We start from the raw sequence: 20,355 nt of genomic DNA on the forward strand, positions 1-20,355 counted from the left end.
TTTGGGTCACCCTGCCTCGGTGGGAGACGGCCGACTTGTTAAAAAAAAAAAAAGTTTGGATGAATGAGCGGAGTGTTGTTCACTCACCGAGAGAGACAGCCAGACTGACTCGCGCACACGATGGAGTGGCGGACATGTCCAATACGACCGATTTCCGAGTTGGCGGCCGAAATCCAGGACAGAACATTGACGAAAAAAGTGGCCAAAATCTGATTTGACCGAAATCCACACCAGCCAGTATCCAGGGGTCCACTGCATTGTATAAAATATCAATAAAGTAAACAAACACAGCCAGACTACAATATTTAATTTAATATCCTTGTGGTCATAACTTCAAATATATTGAAGATGTATATTACATTAAGAATGCTTGGTTGCAAATCTTTGAAGTAAACTGATAAATGAGAAAAAGTAAAATAGGAGAAGCAATAAATAAGAGAAAACTAAGGTGTTGAGGGTATATTCAATGGCAAGGTTCCCAAAAATTGGGCTTAACAGTAATGTTTCAAGGATTACTCAGCAGCCCAGTCTCAGACAAGACCTTTCTCGTTACAGTGCCACTTGCTGCATGCACACAGCAATAAACACCAAAGTCCAGTTTGGTCAAAAAATTTGATGAGGTTTCCTGATTGAAGACAGTCAGGGGACTATTTCCAGTTCTATTAATGTTAATGTTTGATGGAAAGCTTGAAGTCTTGAACCCTTCATCAACTCTCCATGTATTACTGCATTCTTGCTTTTCTTTGGGTTATTTGTATTCAGCCATGCCTACTGCTCTTGTAATTTAATCATTCATATATGGAACCAGTTTCTCCAGCATTTTTCATGATCAAATTATGCCTTATTCACTCTATCACTGTCTTGCCAGAAGTGTACCTGCACTACAGTTAAAAAAAAAAAAAATTTAACATGTCAACAACCCTCCTTCATAGTGCAGAAGGCACTGTACTTCCTACCTCCAGGACTAGTCCAGCTGACTGGTTTCCCTGAATCCCTTCACAAATGTTACCATGCTCTCATTCCACCAGCACGTCTAGTCAAAAACTGTTCGTCTCCACTTGCTCGTGAGCGTTACATAAGAGCAAGTGGAGACTAATTTTTTTTTATGACTTGACATGCTGTTGGAGTGTGAGCATGGTAACATTTATGAAGGGATTCAGGGAAACTAGCTGGATTTGAGTCCTGGAGATGGTAAGTACAGTGCCTGCATTCTGAAGGAGGGATGTTGATATGTCACAGATTTTAACTGCAGTGTTGGCATGCCTCTGACAACAGCGTTCCCTCTCTCCGGGTCACTACCTTGGTGACAAACAGTTGATGCATTAATAAAATAAAAATCACAAATGCCTTTCTGTTCTTTAAGGCCCCAGCAGGTTAAGCATCTAATTCTAACTTTTTAATGTTACCGGTATTGCTCCTTTTTGTTCTTTATAATGAATCTTTCTTTCTTGCCTGTACACTGAGGAGTACAATCTGAAAGCATTTACAAATTCCTAAACAATTATGTCCAAATGAACTTTTAATTGCAGCAGAATTTCTCAATAAATTTTCCAAATCAGCCTTAAAGTCCCACAGTTCAATGAGTAGAAGTACTTTAAAGACATTATTGGTTTTGCATCTCTGGTAGTAACACTATTTTCTTCAACACAGTATCTCACAACATTGTTACCCTCAACTCTCCCACAATTCACTTCTGTTTAACTGGATCTTTTGTACTCGGCTCATTTATACTTCTAAGATTTCTAGCGAGTGGCTGAATTAAAAAAAGAGGATAAGATAGCGACGGCCACAATAGGCCGGGAGAGCAAACCGATGGCCACAAGAGGCCGGGAGAGCAAACCGATGGCCACAAGAGGCCGGGAGAGCAAACCGATGGCCACAAGAGGCCGGGAGAGCAAACCGATGGCCACAAGAGGCCGGGAGAGCAAAGGGAGGGCCACAAGAGGCCGGGAGAGCAAAAAGAAGGCCACAAGAGGCCGGGAGAGTAAAGGGAGGGCCACAAGAGGCCGAGAGAGCAAAGGGAGGGCCACAAGAGGCCGGGAGAGCAAATGGAGGGCCACAAGAGGCCGGGAAAGCAAAGGGAGGGCCACAAGAGGCTGGGAGAGCAAAAGGAGGGCCACAAGAGGTCGCGAGAGCAAAGGGAGGGCCACAAGAGCAAAAGGAAGGCCACAAGAGGCTGCGAGAGCAAAGGGAGGGCCACAAGAGGCCAGGAGAGCAAAGGGAGGGCCACAAGAGGCCGGGAGAGCAAAGGGAGGGCCACAAGAGGCCGGGAGAGCAAAGGGAGTGCCACAAGAGGCCGGGAGAGCAAAGGGAGTGCCACAAGAGGCCGGGAGAGCAAAGGGAGGGCCACAAGAGGCCGGGAGAGCAAAGGGAGGGCCACAAGAGGCCGGGAGAGCAAAGGGAGGGCCACAAGAGGCCGGGAGAGCAAAGGGAGGGCCACAAGAGGCCGGGAGAGCAAAGGGAGGGCCACAAGAGGCCGGGAGAGCAAAGGGAGGGCCACAAGAGGCCGGGAGAGCAAAGGGAGGGCCACAAGAGGCCGGGAGAGCAAAGGGAGGGCCACAAAAGGCAGCGAGAGCAAAGGGAGGGCCACAAGAGGCCGGGAGAGCAAAGGGAGGGCCACAAGAGGCCGGGAGAGCAAAGGGAGGGCCACAAGAGGCCGGGAGAGCAAAGGGAGGGCCACAAGAGGTCGGGAGAGCAAAGGAAGGGCCACAAGAGGCCGGGAGAGCAAAGGGAGGGCCACAAGAGGCTGGGAGAGCAAAGGGAGGGCCACAAGAGGCTGGGAGAGCAAAGGGAGGGCCACAAGAGGTCGGGAAAGCAAAGGGAGGGCCACAAGAGGCCCGGAAAGCAAAGAAAGAGATACAAGAGGCCGGGAGAGCAAAGGGAGGGCCACAAGAGGCCGGGAGAGCAAAGGGAGGGCCACAAGAGGCCGGGAAAGCAAAGGGAGGGCCACAAGAGGCTGGGAGAGCAAAAAGAGGGCCACAAGAGGTCGCGAGAGCAAAGGGAGGGCCACAAGAGCAAAAGGAAGGCCACAAGAGGTTGCGAGAGCAAAGGGAGGGCCACAAGAGGCCAGGAGAGCAAAGGGAGGGCCACAAGAGGCCATGAGAGCAAAGGGAGGGCTACAAAAGACCTGGACAAGGCAGTGAGGGCCACAAAAGACCTGGACAAGGCAGCGAGGGCCACAAAAGACCTGGACAAGGCAGCGAGGGCCACAAAAGACCTGGACAAGGCAGCGAAGGCCACGAAAGACCTGGACAAGGCAGCGAAGGCCACAAAAGACCTGGACAAGGCAGCGAGGGCCACAAAAGACCTGGACACAGCAGCGAGGGCCACAAAAGACCTGGACACAGCAGCGAGGGCCACAAAAGACCTGGACACAGCAGCAAGGGCTACAAAAGACCTGGACACAGCAGCAAGGGACAGAAAAGACCTGGACAAGGCAGCAAGGGCTACAAAAGACCTGGACAAGGCAGCAAGGGCTACAAAAGACCTGGACAAGGCAGCAAGGGCTACAAAAGACCTAAATAGGGTCCATGCTTAGAAAAGTTATCCTCATGTTTACTGTAAATTTTATTTTAATTCATTTTAGTAGTCTAGTTACTGCAACATTCTGAAACTAACCTGAATGTTCTACCTTAAGAAGAACCTCCAAGTGCAGTGTCCTAGGCTGCTGGATCACCACATGGAGAAGACCCAGGCCAGGACCCATCCTGGCAAAACAACCTCAAAGCACTTCCCAATTAAGGTTTGCTGTAAGACAAGGCTGGGAGGACCATTACAGAAACCATCAAATAAAGCCTTTTTTTTTTTTTTCTTCCTCAACACGCTGGCTGTCTCCCACTGAGCCAGGATGACCCAAGAAAGGAAACACTTTCACCATCATTCAACATTATTCTATTTAAGCCTTACTTATCTTTAACACATCTTTGATGAGTTTTAATAACTTCTACTCCCAGAGCCTGGCTCTTGGCCAGGCTCATCTGTTGCCTGTCTCGTCAATCAGGCTGTTGCTGCTGGCTTACATATCCATCACAGTCTGGTTGTTCTGGCACTTAAGAAGATAACTGTCCAATTTCCTCTTGAAAATTTCTACACTTGTTCCAGCAGTTGTTTCTGATATCTTCTGTCAAGATGCTGAACAGCTTGGGATCATGGATGTTGACAAAATGTTCCCTTATTGTACCCACTGAACCCATGCTTTTTACTGGGTTTATTTTAGGCTTCCACCCACATCTCTGGCTCTAGTACGTCATGGCAGTGTGCAGATTTGGGACTAGGCCCTCAAGTGTTTTTCACGTCTATATTATGTCTCTCTTCTCCAGCAAGTAAATGTTTACAGCTAAAGCATTCCCAGTAATTGAAATGTTTCATTGGCTTTATAGGATCTATAAAAGATCCACTTTCACTCCTATTTTAGGCCAAATACATTATACCAGTCGACCAAATTCTTAGTTATTTCGCTAGTTTTCAGGCTTTACAGATGAATTCAATTTTGATTTTTAATTCACGAAGAATTTTAATTCACACCTAATAATAGAAGACCTATGGTTATGCAATATTGTAATAATTTTACATATAAATAATATCAGCGCATTCATGAAAGTATATCAGACCCACCAGTTGACGTATATTGGACACGTCATTTGTTTACTCAAACATTGGCAAAAATTTAAAATTTCCGCTACTTTGAGCTCAATTTCCAGCTATTTTCAGTAGTAAAACCAAATAAAACCATCTCTATTCTGTAATATATCTTCCATTCTATCAAAAGAGACCAAGAAACCATGAATACACCCATAAAAAACATACAAAAATACATCACAGTCACTGTTTTAATCCAAAAAACACTGTCACAGTTTTTTTCCTCATTATGCACTGCCTGCTGCAGGACTTTCTTTATATGGTGCACACTTACCACATAGATCCATTCTCTCATATCCAGGCCCAAATTTACACCATGAGCTGAGCTCATGGTGTAGAACTACTGCTCAAACCCTGTGGACAAGGCACAGAACTATGGTTTGGACCCTCTGGACAAGGCGTAGATCTACGGATTGGACCCTCAAAGGTTTAGTGGCGCACTAAACACAGTCATACTGCTACCTCAAGGAAAATTATGAAGATGGTTAACTAGAACTTTCAAGACAACTTATGCTGAGCTTGTGGTGATTATACAGAAGTCACTTGTTCTTACCAGACTGGAATACTGCTATATACTAACTTTCCCCTTCAAGGTAGGCAAGACTGGTAAGCTAGAAAATGTAGAGAACTTCCACTGCCTACACACCTTCAATCTAACATCCAAATTACTGGGAATGCTTAAGTACATTAAATTGGGTTCCTGTGAACATAAGCAAGAAAGATTTACCCTAATTTACACCAAGAAAATCTTGGAGGAACTGGTCTCAAATATGCACACCGAAATCTTTCCATATAAAAACAAGACTAGGAAGAAATGCAAGGAGAACACTAAGAGCACCAAGTGTCAGAGGTCCTGACTCCACGAAGTCCTCCCTTTGTGCATAAGGGGAATTACCAACAAACCTCTTGCTGTTTAAGATGGAACTTGACATGTTCTTTAGTCGGTTCATGGCCAGCCGAGCTAGAGTTCATACACTGGACTGCAAGCAGCCAGCAACAACAGCCTGGTTGATTGGCCCAGTACCATGCCAGGCAGCGTGGTCTGGTACTAGGTTGCAAGGGTCACTGACTCATAAAAACATCCTTCAAGTATCCTACTGGCATCAGCAACATCTTGTTGTTGTACACTTAACAATACAATATTAACTCTCACTTTATTTCAACTTACAATGAAGCACAAGCTCAACTTACCACAACCCAACACTGACAAAGGTAACTTACAAAGAAATGTAATTTTAGTATATGTAATCTACATGAAGGCAGTTAAAGCAGGTACAGAGCAGAAAAATAATATTACTAGTGCATTATGCAGGTGAATAGTTACATTACTATTATTTAACTAAGCATTCATACATTCTCAACCTTGGAATGAACTGCTACTAATATTAATTACTTTCTTGTATTATATCTACTTGACTTGCAATGCCAATTTTGACCTCAACACTCTTGGCCAAAATACAACAACAACAACAAAAAAATACCAAACCTCATCTTGGAGTGTTGCAATTAGTTCTCCTTTAGCATCTAGATCATAATCCTTGGCACTAATTGTTGCCTTCAGTGTGAGCACTTGGTTGAGCTGTGCTTCTGCATCTTGTTGCAAGTCTAAAGCAACCTGGCGAGCTGTTTCCAGATCATTCTCAAGTTCTGCTATCTTTGTTGACGACTCTGATACCTACAGAGAAATTAAGTTGGTAAGCTTTTTGATTTTTAAGCTAATATGCACAAGTCACCTTGTCTCAGTGGCAGACGATCAGCACATTAAAAAAACCCTACAAGTTTCCCCAGATGTAAATCCCCTAAGATTAATATACAAGACCTGATTAGGCATTGTATATAGCTATAAAGAACATATAGCAGCATTAACAATGCTCCCTGAATCTCTCAGAAGACTGGAGTGAGATCAATTGCCCAAGACAATAATGTTACATCAATGTCAGTGGAGTGAGTTATGAATGTTTCTTCTTTTCTGGGACACCCTGTCTTGGTGGGAAACTGCTGATATGTTAATAAAAAAATAAAATACAATGTTACAAGTAACAATGGTGCAGAGGTAATGAGTAACAATAATGTTGTGATCAGTCTCACACATTCTAAAAACTTGTGAAAGACAGACTACCCATTTTACTAGCAAGAAAGCTCAAAGTCAGGCTTTGCACTTCCTTTTTTTATCAGTCAAAATTCAGCCTAAAAGCTGATGTCCTACCTCAGCTTACTACACAGCCCAACTCTCCTTCCTAACCAGGATGTTAGTCTACTAACGCAACTGCAATAAAATGCCCAAAATTGTAAGCTTCCAAATTCACAAGTTTCTATTACCAAATATTTTTAATGAAGGTCTCCTGCAATAAATTTCAATTATTCACGCTCTTTAACTTTTTTTTTTTTTTTTTTTTTTTTTTTGGGGGGGGGGGGGGGGGGGGGGGGTTGGACCTCATCACATTACTATTAACTCTGAGGGTCGACAGGCCCTCTCAAGAGGCTTGTTCTCAGGGTCGGCCAAATTTAAAAAATAAATATTCTTTTTCTTATGAAAAGATAGAGAATCTTTTCCCAATCATAGACACACCAAAACTATGAAATTTGATGGAAAACTTACGGAATTATGCTCTCGCGAAGTTAGCGGTCTCGAAGATGTTTACGCATCGGCGATTCCGCCCACTTTGAGCCCTATTTTCAGCCAATTCCAGTGTACTAGTCGACAAAAATCATAACTATTTCTCTAGAACTCAATTTTTTCTATTGAATGAGTACAAGAAACCACCCATCTACTGATTTCAACTATCCAATACAGTGGTCTAAATTTAGCAATTTTGCCAATTTCACACAAATTTCAAAAGATGCCAATTTCCAAATAGGGTCCAGAATAAACAAGAAAGACATTCCTGGCACTAAAATAACATTTCCTCTGTTCGTTAGTCACGTCCCCAGGCCCCACTTAATTTCTTTTGCTTTCCACTTCAATTTTTATTCTTACAAAAAACTAGAAGATTTACTGTTATGCAGACTACTGCATTAGTGTAGAAATGGTATAAATAATATCAGCGCACTTGTGAAAGAATATTAGACTCACCAGTTGATGTGTATTGGACGCTTGGCATGATTTGTTTACTTTTGAACTTCAGTAAAAATCGAACATTTCTGCTACTTTGAGCTCAATTTCAAGGTACTTTTCATTGTAAAACTAGTCAAAATCATCTCAATTTCTGTAATATGTCTTCCACTCTATAAAATGAGACCAAGAAAACTAGAATACAACAATAAATACCATACTAAAATACAGTGCAAAGTCGCTCTTTTGTTCCAAAAACACGGTCAAAGTTTTTTTTTCTCATTATGCACTGTGTGCTGCAGGATTTTTTTTATACTGCGCACACTGACCACGCAGACCCATTCTTTCATATGTATGCCTACCAGCTTTCTCCCACTAGATTTGAGGGCGCTAGAATTTAGGCATACTAGTACATCAAAAACCCGGGTCGTAAGCCGTACTAGTACGGCCGAAACCCTCAAAGGGTTAACCCTTAAACTGTCCAAATGTAGATCTACAATTTCTCGCCAAGAGCTCTGAATATTTTGATTTTTTTTTTTTTAATGAAGAGCGCATTATTCTAAGTGTAATAGGATAAAAAAAAATTAGGGTCAGTACTTACTGAGATATAAGCCCACAAAGTTGGCATTGAATGATCAGGTGTCGGCAACATGGAGCACTGCTGTTTGCAGAAGTGTTGCCGATATACCTTTTTCTCGTTTTTAATTTCTATAATTTTTATGTCCTGATCATAGCAATTTATTATAGTTTGCGATTTTATGGCCAATCTTTGTACTGACACTAATATTAGATACAGAAATAGTACTCATAGTCACAATCACACCGACAGGTGAACACTTTCACCTGTCTTGGTCATTTACTATTGTCTAGAAATAGAATATACGAAGTATTTATAGGTCTAAGCAATGTTTTAGACATGCTGGAGTACATATGAAACCCTTTGAAGCATGGTGTTATGACAAGCATCACTAAACTGCTCACAGTGCAGGAATGGAGTGAGTGACAACTGATGATCGTGCACTGCTGCAGGGAACCCGGGCTTTATTTGTTTTCACCGTTACACACAAACATGTCTGTATCTGTGTATCTGCATTTGTATGTCTAGCGCCGCCTACCTGTCTAGCGCCGCCTACCTGTCTAGTGCCGCCTATCTGTCTAGCGCCACCTATCTGTCTAGCGCTGCCTATCTGTCTAGCGCCACCTATCCGTCTGTTTGCCTGTGCATATCTGTCATTCTGTCAGCCTGTGTCACTCTCGGTTCTTTTGTCTGAGTGTGTGTGTGCATGTCTTTGTTTGCCTGTGTGTGTCTCTCTCTTAACATCTGCTTGTCTCTCAGTCTTAGGGAGCGCCTAGTAAACCAACATGTTACACACGATGCAGTCGTCAAGTCTGATTCGTGAAAATGCATATTAATCGCCAGTAATGCTTTTTGTTTTTTCCCCAACAAGTCTGTTGTCTCCCACCGAGGCAGGGTGACCCACAAAGAAAGAAAATCACCAAAAACAAAATACCATCATCATTCAACACTTTCACCTCACTCATACATAATCACTGTTTTTGCAGAGGTGCCCAGATAAAACAGTTTAGAAGCATATATATAGATATATAACATGCCCCTCCAAACTGCCAATATCCCAAACACCTCCTTTAACCCTTAAACGGTCCAAACGTATATATACGTTTTATCAACATTTGAAAGTATGTTTTTTTACACATTTGAAAATGTGTAAAAAAACACTTACATTTTTTTGGGGTTATATTTGAAAATATGTAAAAAAAAACAGATCTACTTTTGCAGCACTACGGATTTGAACGTCTATCTATTTGGACAGTTTAAGGGTTAAAGTGCAAGCATTATACTTCCCATTTCCAATACTCAAGTCCAGCTATATACAAATAACCAGTTTCCCCGGGTCCCTTCACTAAATATTACCCTGCTCACACTCCAACAGCTCGTCAGGTCCCAAAAACCATTCATCTCCATTCACTCCCAACTAACATGCTCACACACGCTTGCTGGAAGTCCAAACCCCTTGCCCACTAAACCACCTTTATCCCCTCCCTTCAACCTTCTCGAGGACGACCCCTACCCCGCCTTCCTTCCCCTACAGATTTATACACTCTCCATGACATTCTACTTTGATCCATTCTCTCTAAATGACCAAACCACCTCAACAACCCCTCTTCTGCCCTCTGACTAATACTTTTATAAACTCCACACCTCCTAATTTCTACATTCTGAATTTTCTGCATAATATTTACACCACACATTGCCCTCAGACAGGACATCTCCACTGCCTCCAACCGCCTCCTCACCGCAGCATTTACAACCCATGCTTCACACCCATTTAAGTGTGTTGGTACCACTATACTTTCATACATTCCCTTCTAAGCCTCCATAGATAACGTTTTATGTCTCCACATATACCTCAATGCACGATTCACCTTTTTTCCTTCATCAATTCTATGGTTAACCTCATCCTTCATAAACCGCTGACACGTCAACTCCCAAATATCTGAAAACATTCACTTCTTCCATACTCCTCTCCAATGTGATATCCAATTTTTCTTTATCTAAATCATTTGATACCCTCATCTCCTTACTCTTATCAATGCTCACTTTCAACTTTCTACCTTTACACACCCTCTCAAACTTGTCCACTAACCATAGCAACCTTTCTTTAGAATCTCCCATAAGCACAGTATCATAAGTAAAAAGTAACTCAACTCCCATTTTGCATTTCATTCCCAAAAATTTAATCCCACCCATCTCTCCAACACCCTAGCATTTACTTCTTTTACAACTCCATCTATAAATATATTAAACAACCATGGTGACATTACACATCCTTGTTTGAGACCTACTTTTACCAGGAAGTAATATCCCTCTCTTTTACACACCCTATCCTAAGCCTCACTATCCTCATAAAGAACTCTCTACAGCATTTACTAATGTACTACCTATTCCATATACAGTAAAGCCCCGCTTACTCGGCAGGTTAGGTTCCAAGCTACTGCAAGAAAGCAGACTTCGCCAGAAAGCAAAACTTTTTTTCCCATTTATAAATGCATATAAATCCCAGGTAACAAGTTTATACTAACATACACCTACCATCCGACTTACGACCAAGTTCCGTTCCGAGAAACCAGTCTTAAGTCGAAATGGACGCAAGTCGAAATGGACGCAAGTCGAAATGGACGCAAGTCGAAATGGACGCAAGTCGAAATGGACGCAAGTCGAAATGGACGCAAGTCGAAATGGACGCAAGTCGAAATGGACGCACGTCGAAATGGACGCACGTCGAAATGGACGCACGTCGAAATGGACGCACGTCGAAATGGACGCACGTCGAAATGGACGCACGTCGAAATGGACGCACGTCGAAATGGACGCAAGTCGAAATGGACGCAAGTCGAAATGGACGCAAGTCGAAATGGACGCAAGTCGAACTTTACTACTGAATATCAATATCACATTTTTGTAATGACTATTTTATTGTTCTATTTTGGTATTTCATGTTTTACTTTACTTTTTATGCTGTTAGTACTGTATTTTATACTGTAAGGTTTAGGATAAACACTGTGTACAACACAAATAGTTGTTTATTTCCCAGAAATTTGGCACAAAAAACACGGTCGTAAGTCGAGTGGTCGTAAGTCGAGCAGGTCTTAAGTCGGATGGTAGGTGTATTATGTTAGCAATAGAATTAGGCATTAAAAAAGTAAAATACACACACAGTACACTCAGTAGTATTTACCTCAAAATATTTGTAGTCTTAATGTAGCACAAAAAGTGAGTAGTATTTACTCTAAGTCAGGTGTGGTAGCTCTCCTGGACACCCCACCCACACATAATACATTACAATGCTCAAAGCTCCCTAGAGCGATAAAATGCATATACAGTACACGCATTAATTACCTTAAAATATTTGTAGTCTTACCCCTTTGACGGTCTCGGTCGTATATATATGTCTCACGAGCCACCGTGTTTGACGTATATATACATGTACTCATAAATTCTAGCGGTTTCAAATCAAGCAAGAGAAAGCTGGTAGGCCCACATGTGAGAATGGGTCTGTGTGGTCAGTGTGCACCATATAAAAAAATCTTGCAGCACGCAGTGCATGAGAAAAAAAACTCCAACCGTTTTTTTCAATTAAAATGCCGACTTAGTGGCCTATTTTTGTGTAGTATTTATGGTAGTATTCTCATTTTCTTGGTCTCATTTGACAGAATGGAAAAGATATTATAGAAATAGACAATTTTGATTAATTTTACTATGAAAAGAACCTCGAAATGGAGCTCAAATTAGGGGAAATGTTTGATTTTTGCCGATGTTCAAAAGTAAACAAATGATATAATTTTCCAATAAATGTCCATGTAGCCATTCTAATATGCAGTCATCAATGGGTTGACAATAATTATACAATTATTACAATATTGCAGTAGTCTGCATAACAGTAAATCTTCTATTTTTTGTTTGAATAAAAATTCAAAATAGAAAGCAAGAGTAATATCAGAGGGGCCTGGAGACGTGACTGATGAACAAAGAAAATGTTATTTTAGAGCCAGGAATGTCTGCATTGTTCATTCTGGACCCTATTTTGCAACTCATATTTTTTTTAACCCTTTCAGGGTCGACAGGCCCTCTCAGACTTGTTCTCAGGGTCTCCCAAATTTAAAAAAAAAAAAATTATTATTTTCTTATGAAAAGATAGAGAATCTTTTCCTGATCATAATGACACCAAAAGTATGAAATTTGATGGAAAACTTACGGAATTATGCCCTCGCGAAGTTTGCAGTCTCGACGATGTTTACGCATCGGTGATTTTGCCCACTTTGAGCCCTATTTTTGGCCAATTCCAGTGTACTAGTCGACAAAAATCATAACTATTTCGCTAGAACTCCATTTGTTCTATCGAATGAGTACAAGAAACTAGCCATTTACCGATTTCAACTATCCCATAAAGTGGTCAGAATTTAGCAATTTTGCCAATTTCACACAAATTTCAAAAGATGCCAATTTCCGAATAGTCCAGAATAAACAACAAAGACCTTCCTGGCACTAAAACAACATTTCCTCTGTTCATTAGTCACGTCCCCACGCCCCTCTTTCATTCTTTTGCTTGCCATTTTGAATTTATATTCTCACAAAAAAATAGAAGATTTACTGTTATGCAGACTGCTGCATTAGTGTAGAAATGGTATAAATAATATCAGCGCACTTGTGAAAGAATATTAGACTCACCAGTTGACGTGTATTGGACGTATAGCATGATTTGTTTACTTTTGATCTTAGGTAAAAATCGAACATTTCTGCTACTTTGAGCTCAATTTCAAGGTACTTTTCATTGTAAAACCAGTCAAAATCATCTCAATTTCTGTAACATGTCTTCCACTCAATAAAATGAGACCAGGAAAACTAGAAAACAACAATAAATACCATACGAAAATACAATGCAAAGTCGCTGTTTTAATCCAAAAACATGGTCAAAGTTATTTTTTCTCATTACGCACTGTGTGCTGCAGGATTTTTTTTATACTGCGCACAATGACCACATAGACCCATTCTTTCATTTGTAGGCCTACCAGCTTTCTCTCACTAGATTTGAGGGCGCTAGAATTTAGGCGTACTATTATTATTATCACACTGGCCGATTCCCACCAAGGCAGGGTGGCCCGAAAAAGAAAAACTTTCACCATCATTCACTCCATCACTGTCTTGCCAGAAGGGTGCTTTACACTACAGTTTAAACTGCAACATTAACACCCCTCCTTCAGAGTGCAGGCACTGTACTTCCTATCTCCAGGACTCAAGTCCGGCCTGCTGGTTTCCCTGAACCCCTTCATAAATGTTACTTTGCTCACACTCCAACAGCATGTCAAGTATTAAAAACCATTTGTCTCCATTCACTCCTATCAAACACGCTCACGCATGCCTGCTGGAAGTCCAAGCCTGTCGCACACAAAACCTCCTTTACCTCCTCCCTCCAACCTTTCCTAGTACATCAAAAACCCTGGTGCATAAGCCGTACTAGTACGGCCGAAACCCTGAAAGGGTTAATTTTCGTGAAATTGGCCAAACTGCAAATTTCTGACCACATTATTGGGTAGTTGAAGTCGGCAAATGGGCAGTTTCTTGTAATCAATTGATAGAAAAAATGGAGTTTTAAAGAAACAGCTATGAATTTGGTCGACTAGAACAATGGAATTAGCCGAAAATAGGGCTCAAAGTGGGCAAAATCGCCAATTCGTAAATACGCCGAGGTCACTAACTTCACGAGAGCGTAATTCCGTCAGTTTTCCATCAAATTTTGTTCTTTTGGGACTATACATGCTCTCCGCCAATCTCTAGGTACCTTCCCCTCTTTTATACATTTATTAAACAAAAGTACCAACCATTCCAACTCTATATCCCCCCCTGCTTTTAACATTTCTGTTATGATCCCATCAGTTCCAGCTGCTTTACCCCCTTTCATTCTACATAATGCCTCACGCACCTCCCTCAAACATCCTGCTCTTCTTCACTCCTAGATGTCATACCTCCCTGGCCAGTGCATGAAATTACCGCCTCCCTTTCTTCATCGACATTTAAAAGTTCCTCAAAATATTCTCGCCAGCTACCCAATACCTCCCGCTCCCTATCTACTAACTCCCCTCCTCTGTTAACTGACAAATCCATTCATCCCCCTCTATAAACATGTACATCCTTAAGCCTACCCATCAACTTTTTATCCACCAATACATAATCTAAAACTACAGTGGACCCCCGACATTCGATATTAATCCGTTCCTGAGAGCCATCGAATGTCGAAAATATCGAAAGTCAAATTAATTTTCCCCATAAGAAATAATGGAAATCAAATTAATCCGTGCAAGACACCCAAAATTATGAAAAAAAAAAAAAATTTACCACATGAAATATTAAGTTTAATGCAATAGAATAATTACAACAACAATAGATTATAACAATAGAATAATTGACACTTACCTTTAATGAAGATCTGGTGATGATTGATGGGATGGGAGGAGGGGAGTGTGTGGATGGTGTTAGTGTTTAGAAGGGGAATTCCCTTCCATTAGGACTTGAACTGGCAGCCTCACCATGCCTTACCACACTGTGTATGCCACTACGATTCTTAAATCTTTCAAACCAACCTTTGCTGGGCTTAAATTCAATCACATCACCACTAGTTGCAGGCAATTTCTTTACCAAATCATGCACTCCGACACACGCACTCCACTTTCGTACTTTGCAATTATCTCTTTCTTCATTTCAATAGTCATTAGCACCTTTTTTCTCGAAGGGTTGGCACTAGAAGCTTTCTTGGGGCCCATGGTTACTTATTTTGCAGAAACAAGCACAAAAACAGTGATAATATGGATAATATGGAATCTACCGAATGTATCCTTAGATGCGCGCACACTGGCTGGCTTGTAAACACTGGCACACACGGTTCAGTTCAGGCCATATGTGGACACGTCTCGTACGAATCGTATCGAATGTCGGGTTTTCCATCGAATGTCAAGGCGAAACTTTTGCATTAAAATACATCAAATGTCGGATTTATCGAATGTCGATGCCATCGAATGTTGGGGGTCCACTGTACTTTCATTACGTGCTATACTATACCTTGTATACTTAATCCTTTTTCATAAAATGTATTGCGTATCACCAAACCTCTTTCTACACATATCTCAACTAAAGGCTCCCCATTTTCATTTACCCCTGGCACCCCAAATTTACCTACTACTCCCTCCACAACATTTTTACCCACTTTAGCATTGAAATCCCCAACCACAAGTATTCTCACATTTGGCTCAAAACTCCCCACACACACTCAACATTTCCCAAAATCTCTCTCCTCTCTACACTTCTCTCTTCTCCAGGTGCATAAATGCTTACTATAACCCACTTTCACATCCAACCTTTATTTTACTCCACATAATCCTTGAATTTATACATTTATATTCCCTCTTTTCCTGCCATAACTTATCCTTCAACATTATTCCTATTCCTTCTTTAGCTCTATTTGAAACTCCGGACCTAATCCCATTTATTTCTCCCCATTCAAACTCTCCCACCCCTTTCAGCTTTTTTTTATTGTTCCACTTAAAGCCAAGACTTTCAGCTTCTCATTCATAACATCCACAATCTTCTCTCTCTTATCATTCACACAACATCCACGCACATTCAAACATCCCACTTTGACGGTTTTCTTCTTCTTTTTAGTAGGCTATATGGGAGGGGTGTTAATGTTGCAGTTAAAAAACTGTAGTGTAAAGCACCCTTCTAGCAAGACAGTGATGGAGTGAATGATGGTGAAAGTTTTTCTTTTTCGGGCCACCCTGCCTTGGTGGGAATCGGCCAGTGTGTTAATAAAAAAAAATAATAATAAATATATGGGAAAAGGGGTTACTAGCCTATTGTTCCCGGCATTTTAGTCGACTTGTACAACACGCATGGCTTATGGAGGAGATTCTTATTCCACTTCCCCATGGATATAAAAGGAAAAGCAATAAGAACAAGAACTATTAAGGCAAAATCAAAGAAAGCTCAGACGAGTGTGTATACATAAACACGTACATGTATGTGTAGTGTGATCTAAGTTTAAGTAGAAGTAGCAAGACGTACCTGAAATCTTGCACATTTATAAGACAAGAAAAAGACACTAGCAATCCTACCATCATGTAAAGCAATTACAGGCTTTCGTTTTACACTCACTTGGCATGACAGTAGTACCTCCCTGGGCAGCTGCTGTCTACCAACCTACTACCATGCTTATTATGACTTGCATCTACAAGCACTGTATAGCACTGCCTGGAATTTTTGGGTTATCCTAGGCAATTTATACTATGTATAATAACTGAGGTAATTTACACTATGTATAATAACTGTACTTATGTGTACATAGGAGAAAGAGACAGAGATAGAGACAGACGGAGATATAGACAGAGAGCCAAAGTCAGCCAGCCAGTCTGCCGAGTTATAGGACACTGGCAGAATGACTACCAGTGAAGTCAAAAATGAAAGGATGTTGCACAAATGTTACACACGGGTTATTATTGAGGTTTTTCATATTTCCTCAACCACTTAAGGCCACATCCATCACCTTCCTCTTAAAAGGGGAGTGTTAAAACATGACATCACATCAGTGAATGCCTGGTGTTTGCCACACTATTTGCTTTAGCTGGCGCTCAAATGAACGGGCATTCCCACGAGGTGCTAAGTGGTCCCAGATTTTAATACTGCGCACACCGTGTTAAAACCCATTCTATATTGCCCAGACGTCTCAGGCCAATCATGCCAAATTTGGAGGCAGGAAAAATAAAACAGATCTGTGTTTGGAGCGCTAGCAATACAAATGCAGATCTACATTTGGACAGTTTAAGGGTTAACTAAGACTTACCTCACAAGTCATTATAAAGTGCTCACCGGATGTTAATGCCCAACTCTTCCTAGACATTGTTATTCTCATTCAAGTTGATATTAAACTTCATGCCATATTCAAACAGATGGCCACTGAAACAAATCAAGCCACATAAGAAAATACTTTCAGGCAGAATTTAGCCACATTTGTGGATTGTGAATTCACAGGAATTTCTAGAAACCTTACCCCCACTCTTCCCGTAAAATGAAAGTCAACTGTACCTACTTACTGCTAGATGAACAGGGGTAGCAGGCACAGGTGCCCATACATCTCTACCTATTAGGCTGCATCTCTACGAATGTTGCTAACAATAGTTGAGAAACTTGACAGGACAAACTTTTTGAGGGCATTTCAAACTGTCAAGATCAACTTGTGCAGAATCTTGGGTCAGCAGAAAACAGAGGTATACTTGAAAACTTTAAACTGGCTTCTGGTTTCTCTCTAGGAGGTTGGCCCCAAACTTTTAAACTATCTGTAATATGTGAGACAGCTAAATCCACTTTGGATTTGTTCAATATTGGTCTGTCTTCAAATTAATTTCCAACTTTCTATACATCACCTGGCCCTGTCCTTTTCTTTGATGACAAATTTGTTGTCTTGCCAAGAAAGATACCAAACTTCTTAAAGACTAGGCTAGAACTATGGAAACAGCTTAAATGCACAACACTACTGAAAACAAGCTAAGTGAATGTAGCTTAGCTAGACCACTTTTCACATACTGCAGGAACAAATTGGCAATAGAGTTGAGACAAACCTTCCAGTCAGAAACCAAATTACAGTTAAACATTATCCAGTATTTCTGATCCAAGATTCATCACATGATTTCATTCACTTCTTTCACAGAGTATAAATAGTATTCACTTTGAATCTATTGAATGACTTTATAAAGACTTTTAGCACTGGCCACCTCCCACAAAGGTATGGTAACCCATAAAAGGTAAACACTCACTCATTCACTGTCTTTCCAGAAACATTCCGACATCACAATTTAGATAAACCTACAAACGGCAACATCCCCAACCCAATAAAAGGCTTGTTCTGCCTGTGTATCTTTTCTTTAACTAAATGGTAAGAAGAAACTTGAGCACACATGAGACATGAGCACACTTCGAGATATAAATACATACTATCACACTGAGGTAAAATTAATCACTGTGATGGAATAATGATAGTATTTTCTGTAATGAATTAAAAAAGGTAATAAATACTAAAGTTACTGTAAATAGTTAAGTTTTCTACACAATAAAGGTAAAAGATCAGAACACTAGAGTACTCGGCTTTCTCCATACACCACGAAACCCCTAAATTTGTGGCACATTCATTTCCTAGAGATCCATAAAAATTAGAATCCACAAAAACAGGCCATTAAGTTGTCACACTCTTTTGTCAAAGCATGTTGCTTGGCTGTAGGATCCACCAGGCATGCCACTTCAAGACTACACTATAGTTATTGAGAGGCACCTTCAAATATTCTCAGCTTATTTGATATGCATGTCATCATCCACCATGTTTACAGTTCCCTTAGTCTTATTATAATTAATCATAAAAGTACAGCAGGTCTTTTAATAACAGTTTCATTCAACATTGTTTCATTACAACAAGAAAAAAAAAATCTCAGCTGGGGTTACTGTGTGAGGAGTTTGCATGTTGTCCCCATGTCTGCACCCTGAGCACTCATTGCAACCCTGATGCAATCAGTACTTAAAGTGCACCATTGATATCTGTGGCCACAAAAACCAAAGTGTGACATTAGAGATAACTTACCTCTTGTTATTATCAAATAGCCTAGGGCAAAACTGGTTTGCTATGTGTCATTTCACTTAAAGTCCCAATTTCCATGAACGTATCAACAACGTAAAGCGAGGACTTACTGTATCAAAAGTACTTATCAATTTGCTTACCTCAGCTTCACGTGAAGCTATCTCTTTTTCTAAGAACTGCTGTACTACTTCCTTCTCCTTTATCTGCATCTCAAGCTGGCAAATTCTCTCATTTAATTCTTCAGTTTTCTTCTTCTCAGCTTCTAGGTTGGCAGCTAAAGTGTCCTTCTCTTCTTGAACTTCACTAAGCTTACTCTTTACTTCACTTATTGTTTCTTCTAGTTTACTAACCTGAAAGAAAATTTTATGTCAACTAAGAAAACGATATCTACTTAATAGCAAACAAGCAATGTAAATTCCAAAAACCTCACTTGACAAGATACAACCATCACTATCAGTTGCTGTGGGAGGTAGCCTGCCCTCTCATACATTTAAAATGAAACTATTTTCTTCTATGATAGAAAAAAAAAGCATTATACACACATTTATGAACTTACTCTTGCATTATTACCATCATTACTTCTATTAAGCAAACCATCACACAGGCCCTCCAATTCCACCCGAGCAAAGTGCAATTTTTAATGTTGAATAATAATGCATGTAGTGCACTTGCTTCACCTTTAACCCTTAAATGGTCCAAACGTATATATACGTTTTTTCAACATCTGAAAGTATGTAAAAAAAATGTAATCTTTTTTTTTTTTTGTTTTACATTTGAAAATGTGTAAAAAAAGAGTAGATCTACTTTTGTAGCACTACGAATTTGAACGTCGATTTGTTTGGACCATTTAAGGGTTAAATTATACTAAGTTACATTTCTTATGAAAAAAATGAAGGCTGAACACTCGAGTCAAGCCAAACCTTGTGTAGGTTGTTCGTTGACCTGCTGTTTCTAAAAAAACCTAACATTACACAAAAAATGTGGTGTGGGTATTTCCTCAGAAAGAAATGCACCATAAAATACTCTCTGTACAGAAGTTTTTCTTTAGCATCCACCACTTCATTACCCAGGAACCTGAAATGTCCCAGGCATCAGCACATCTTAGGTGTGCCGAGTGCACACACACATTAACAACCCTGGTATTTTCTGGGCTGAAAAATGGACAAGCACACATTATGCCTGGACCAACAAGGTGCACTGAACTGAAATCCACAGATGTTAACAACAAGCAACAAAGACGACATGGAGTTCCAAGGTTTTAGTTAACGGGGCAGAATACAAGTCCTCATCAGAGATCATCAGACAACCCCACCCTAGCTCTTGTCCTGTCATTATTCTTCCTGCATGAAATGAATCATTCTCCAGAAAGTTACCAAAGATCACAGGCGCAAAGCACTTAGTCCCCATCTACTGCCTACAAAGAGATACACAGATTTGGCATGGAAGGAAGGAGGGTTAACAGTCACTTCAAGA

The 20,355-nt window shown here is 40.6% G+C and overlaps 1 protein-coding gene across 1 annotated transcript in view; it reads right to left on the bottom strand.

Moving 5' to 3' along the window:
• LOC128698669 (restin homolog) overlaps positions 1-20,355 on the bottom strand; it is a 165,905-nt gene that overhangs the window by 58,184 nt on the left and 87,366 nt on the right. Inside the window, exons 8-9 of the mRNA XM_070104034.1 lie at positions 19,023-19,232; positions 6,125-6,313 (exon numbers count right to left, since the gene is read on the bottom strand). Of these exons, the coding sequence (XP_069960135.1) occupies positions 6,125-6,313; positions 19,023-19,232 (399 nt within the window). The remainder of the gene's footprint in view (positions 1-6,124; positions 6,314-19,022; positions 19,233-20,355) is intronic.

This window comes from Cherax quadricarinatus, chromosome 88, assembly GCF_038502225.1.
Source record: "Cherax quadricarinatus isolate ZL_2023a chromosome 88, ASM3850222v1, whole genome shotgun sequence".
Lineage (NCBI taxonomy): Eukaryota > Metazoa > Arthropoda > Malacostraca > Decapoda > Parastacidae > Cherax > Cherax quadricarinatus.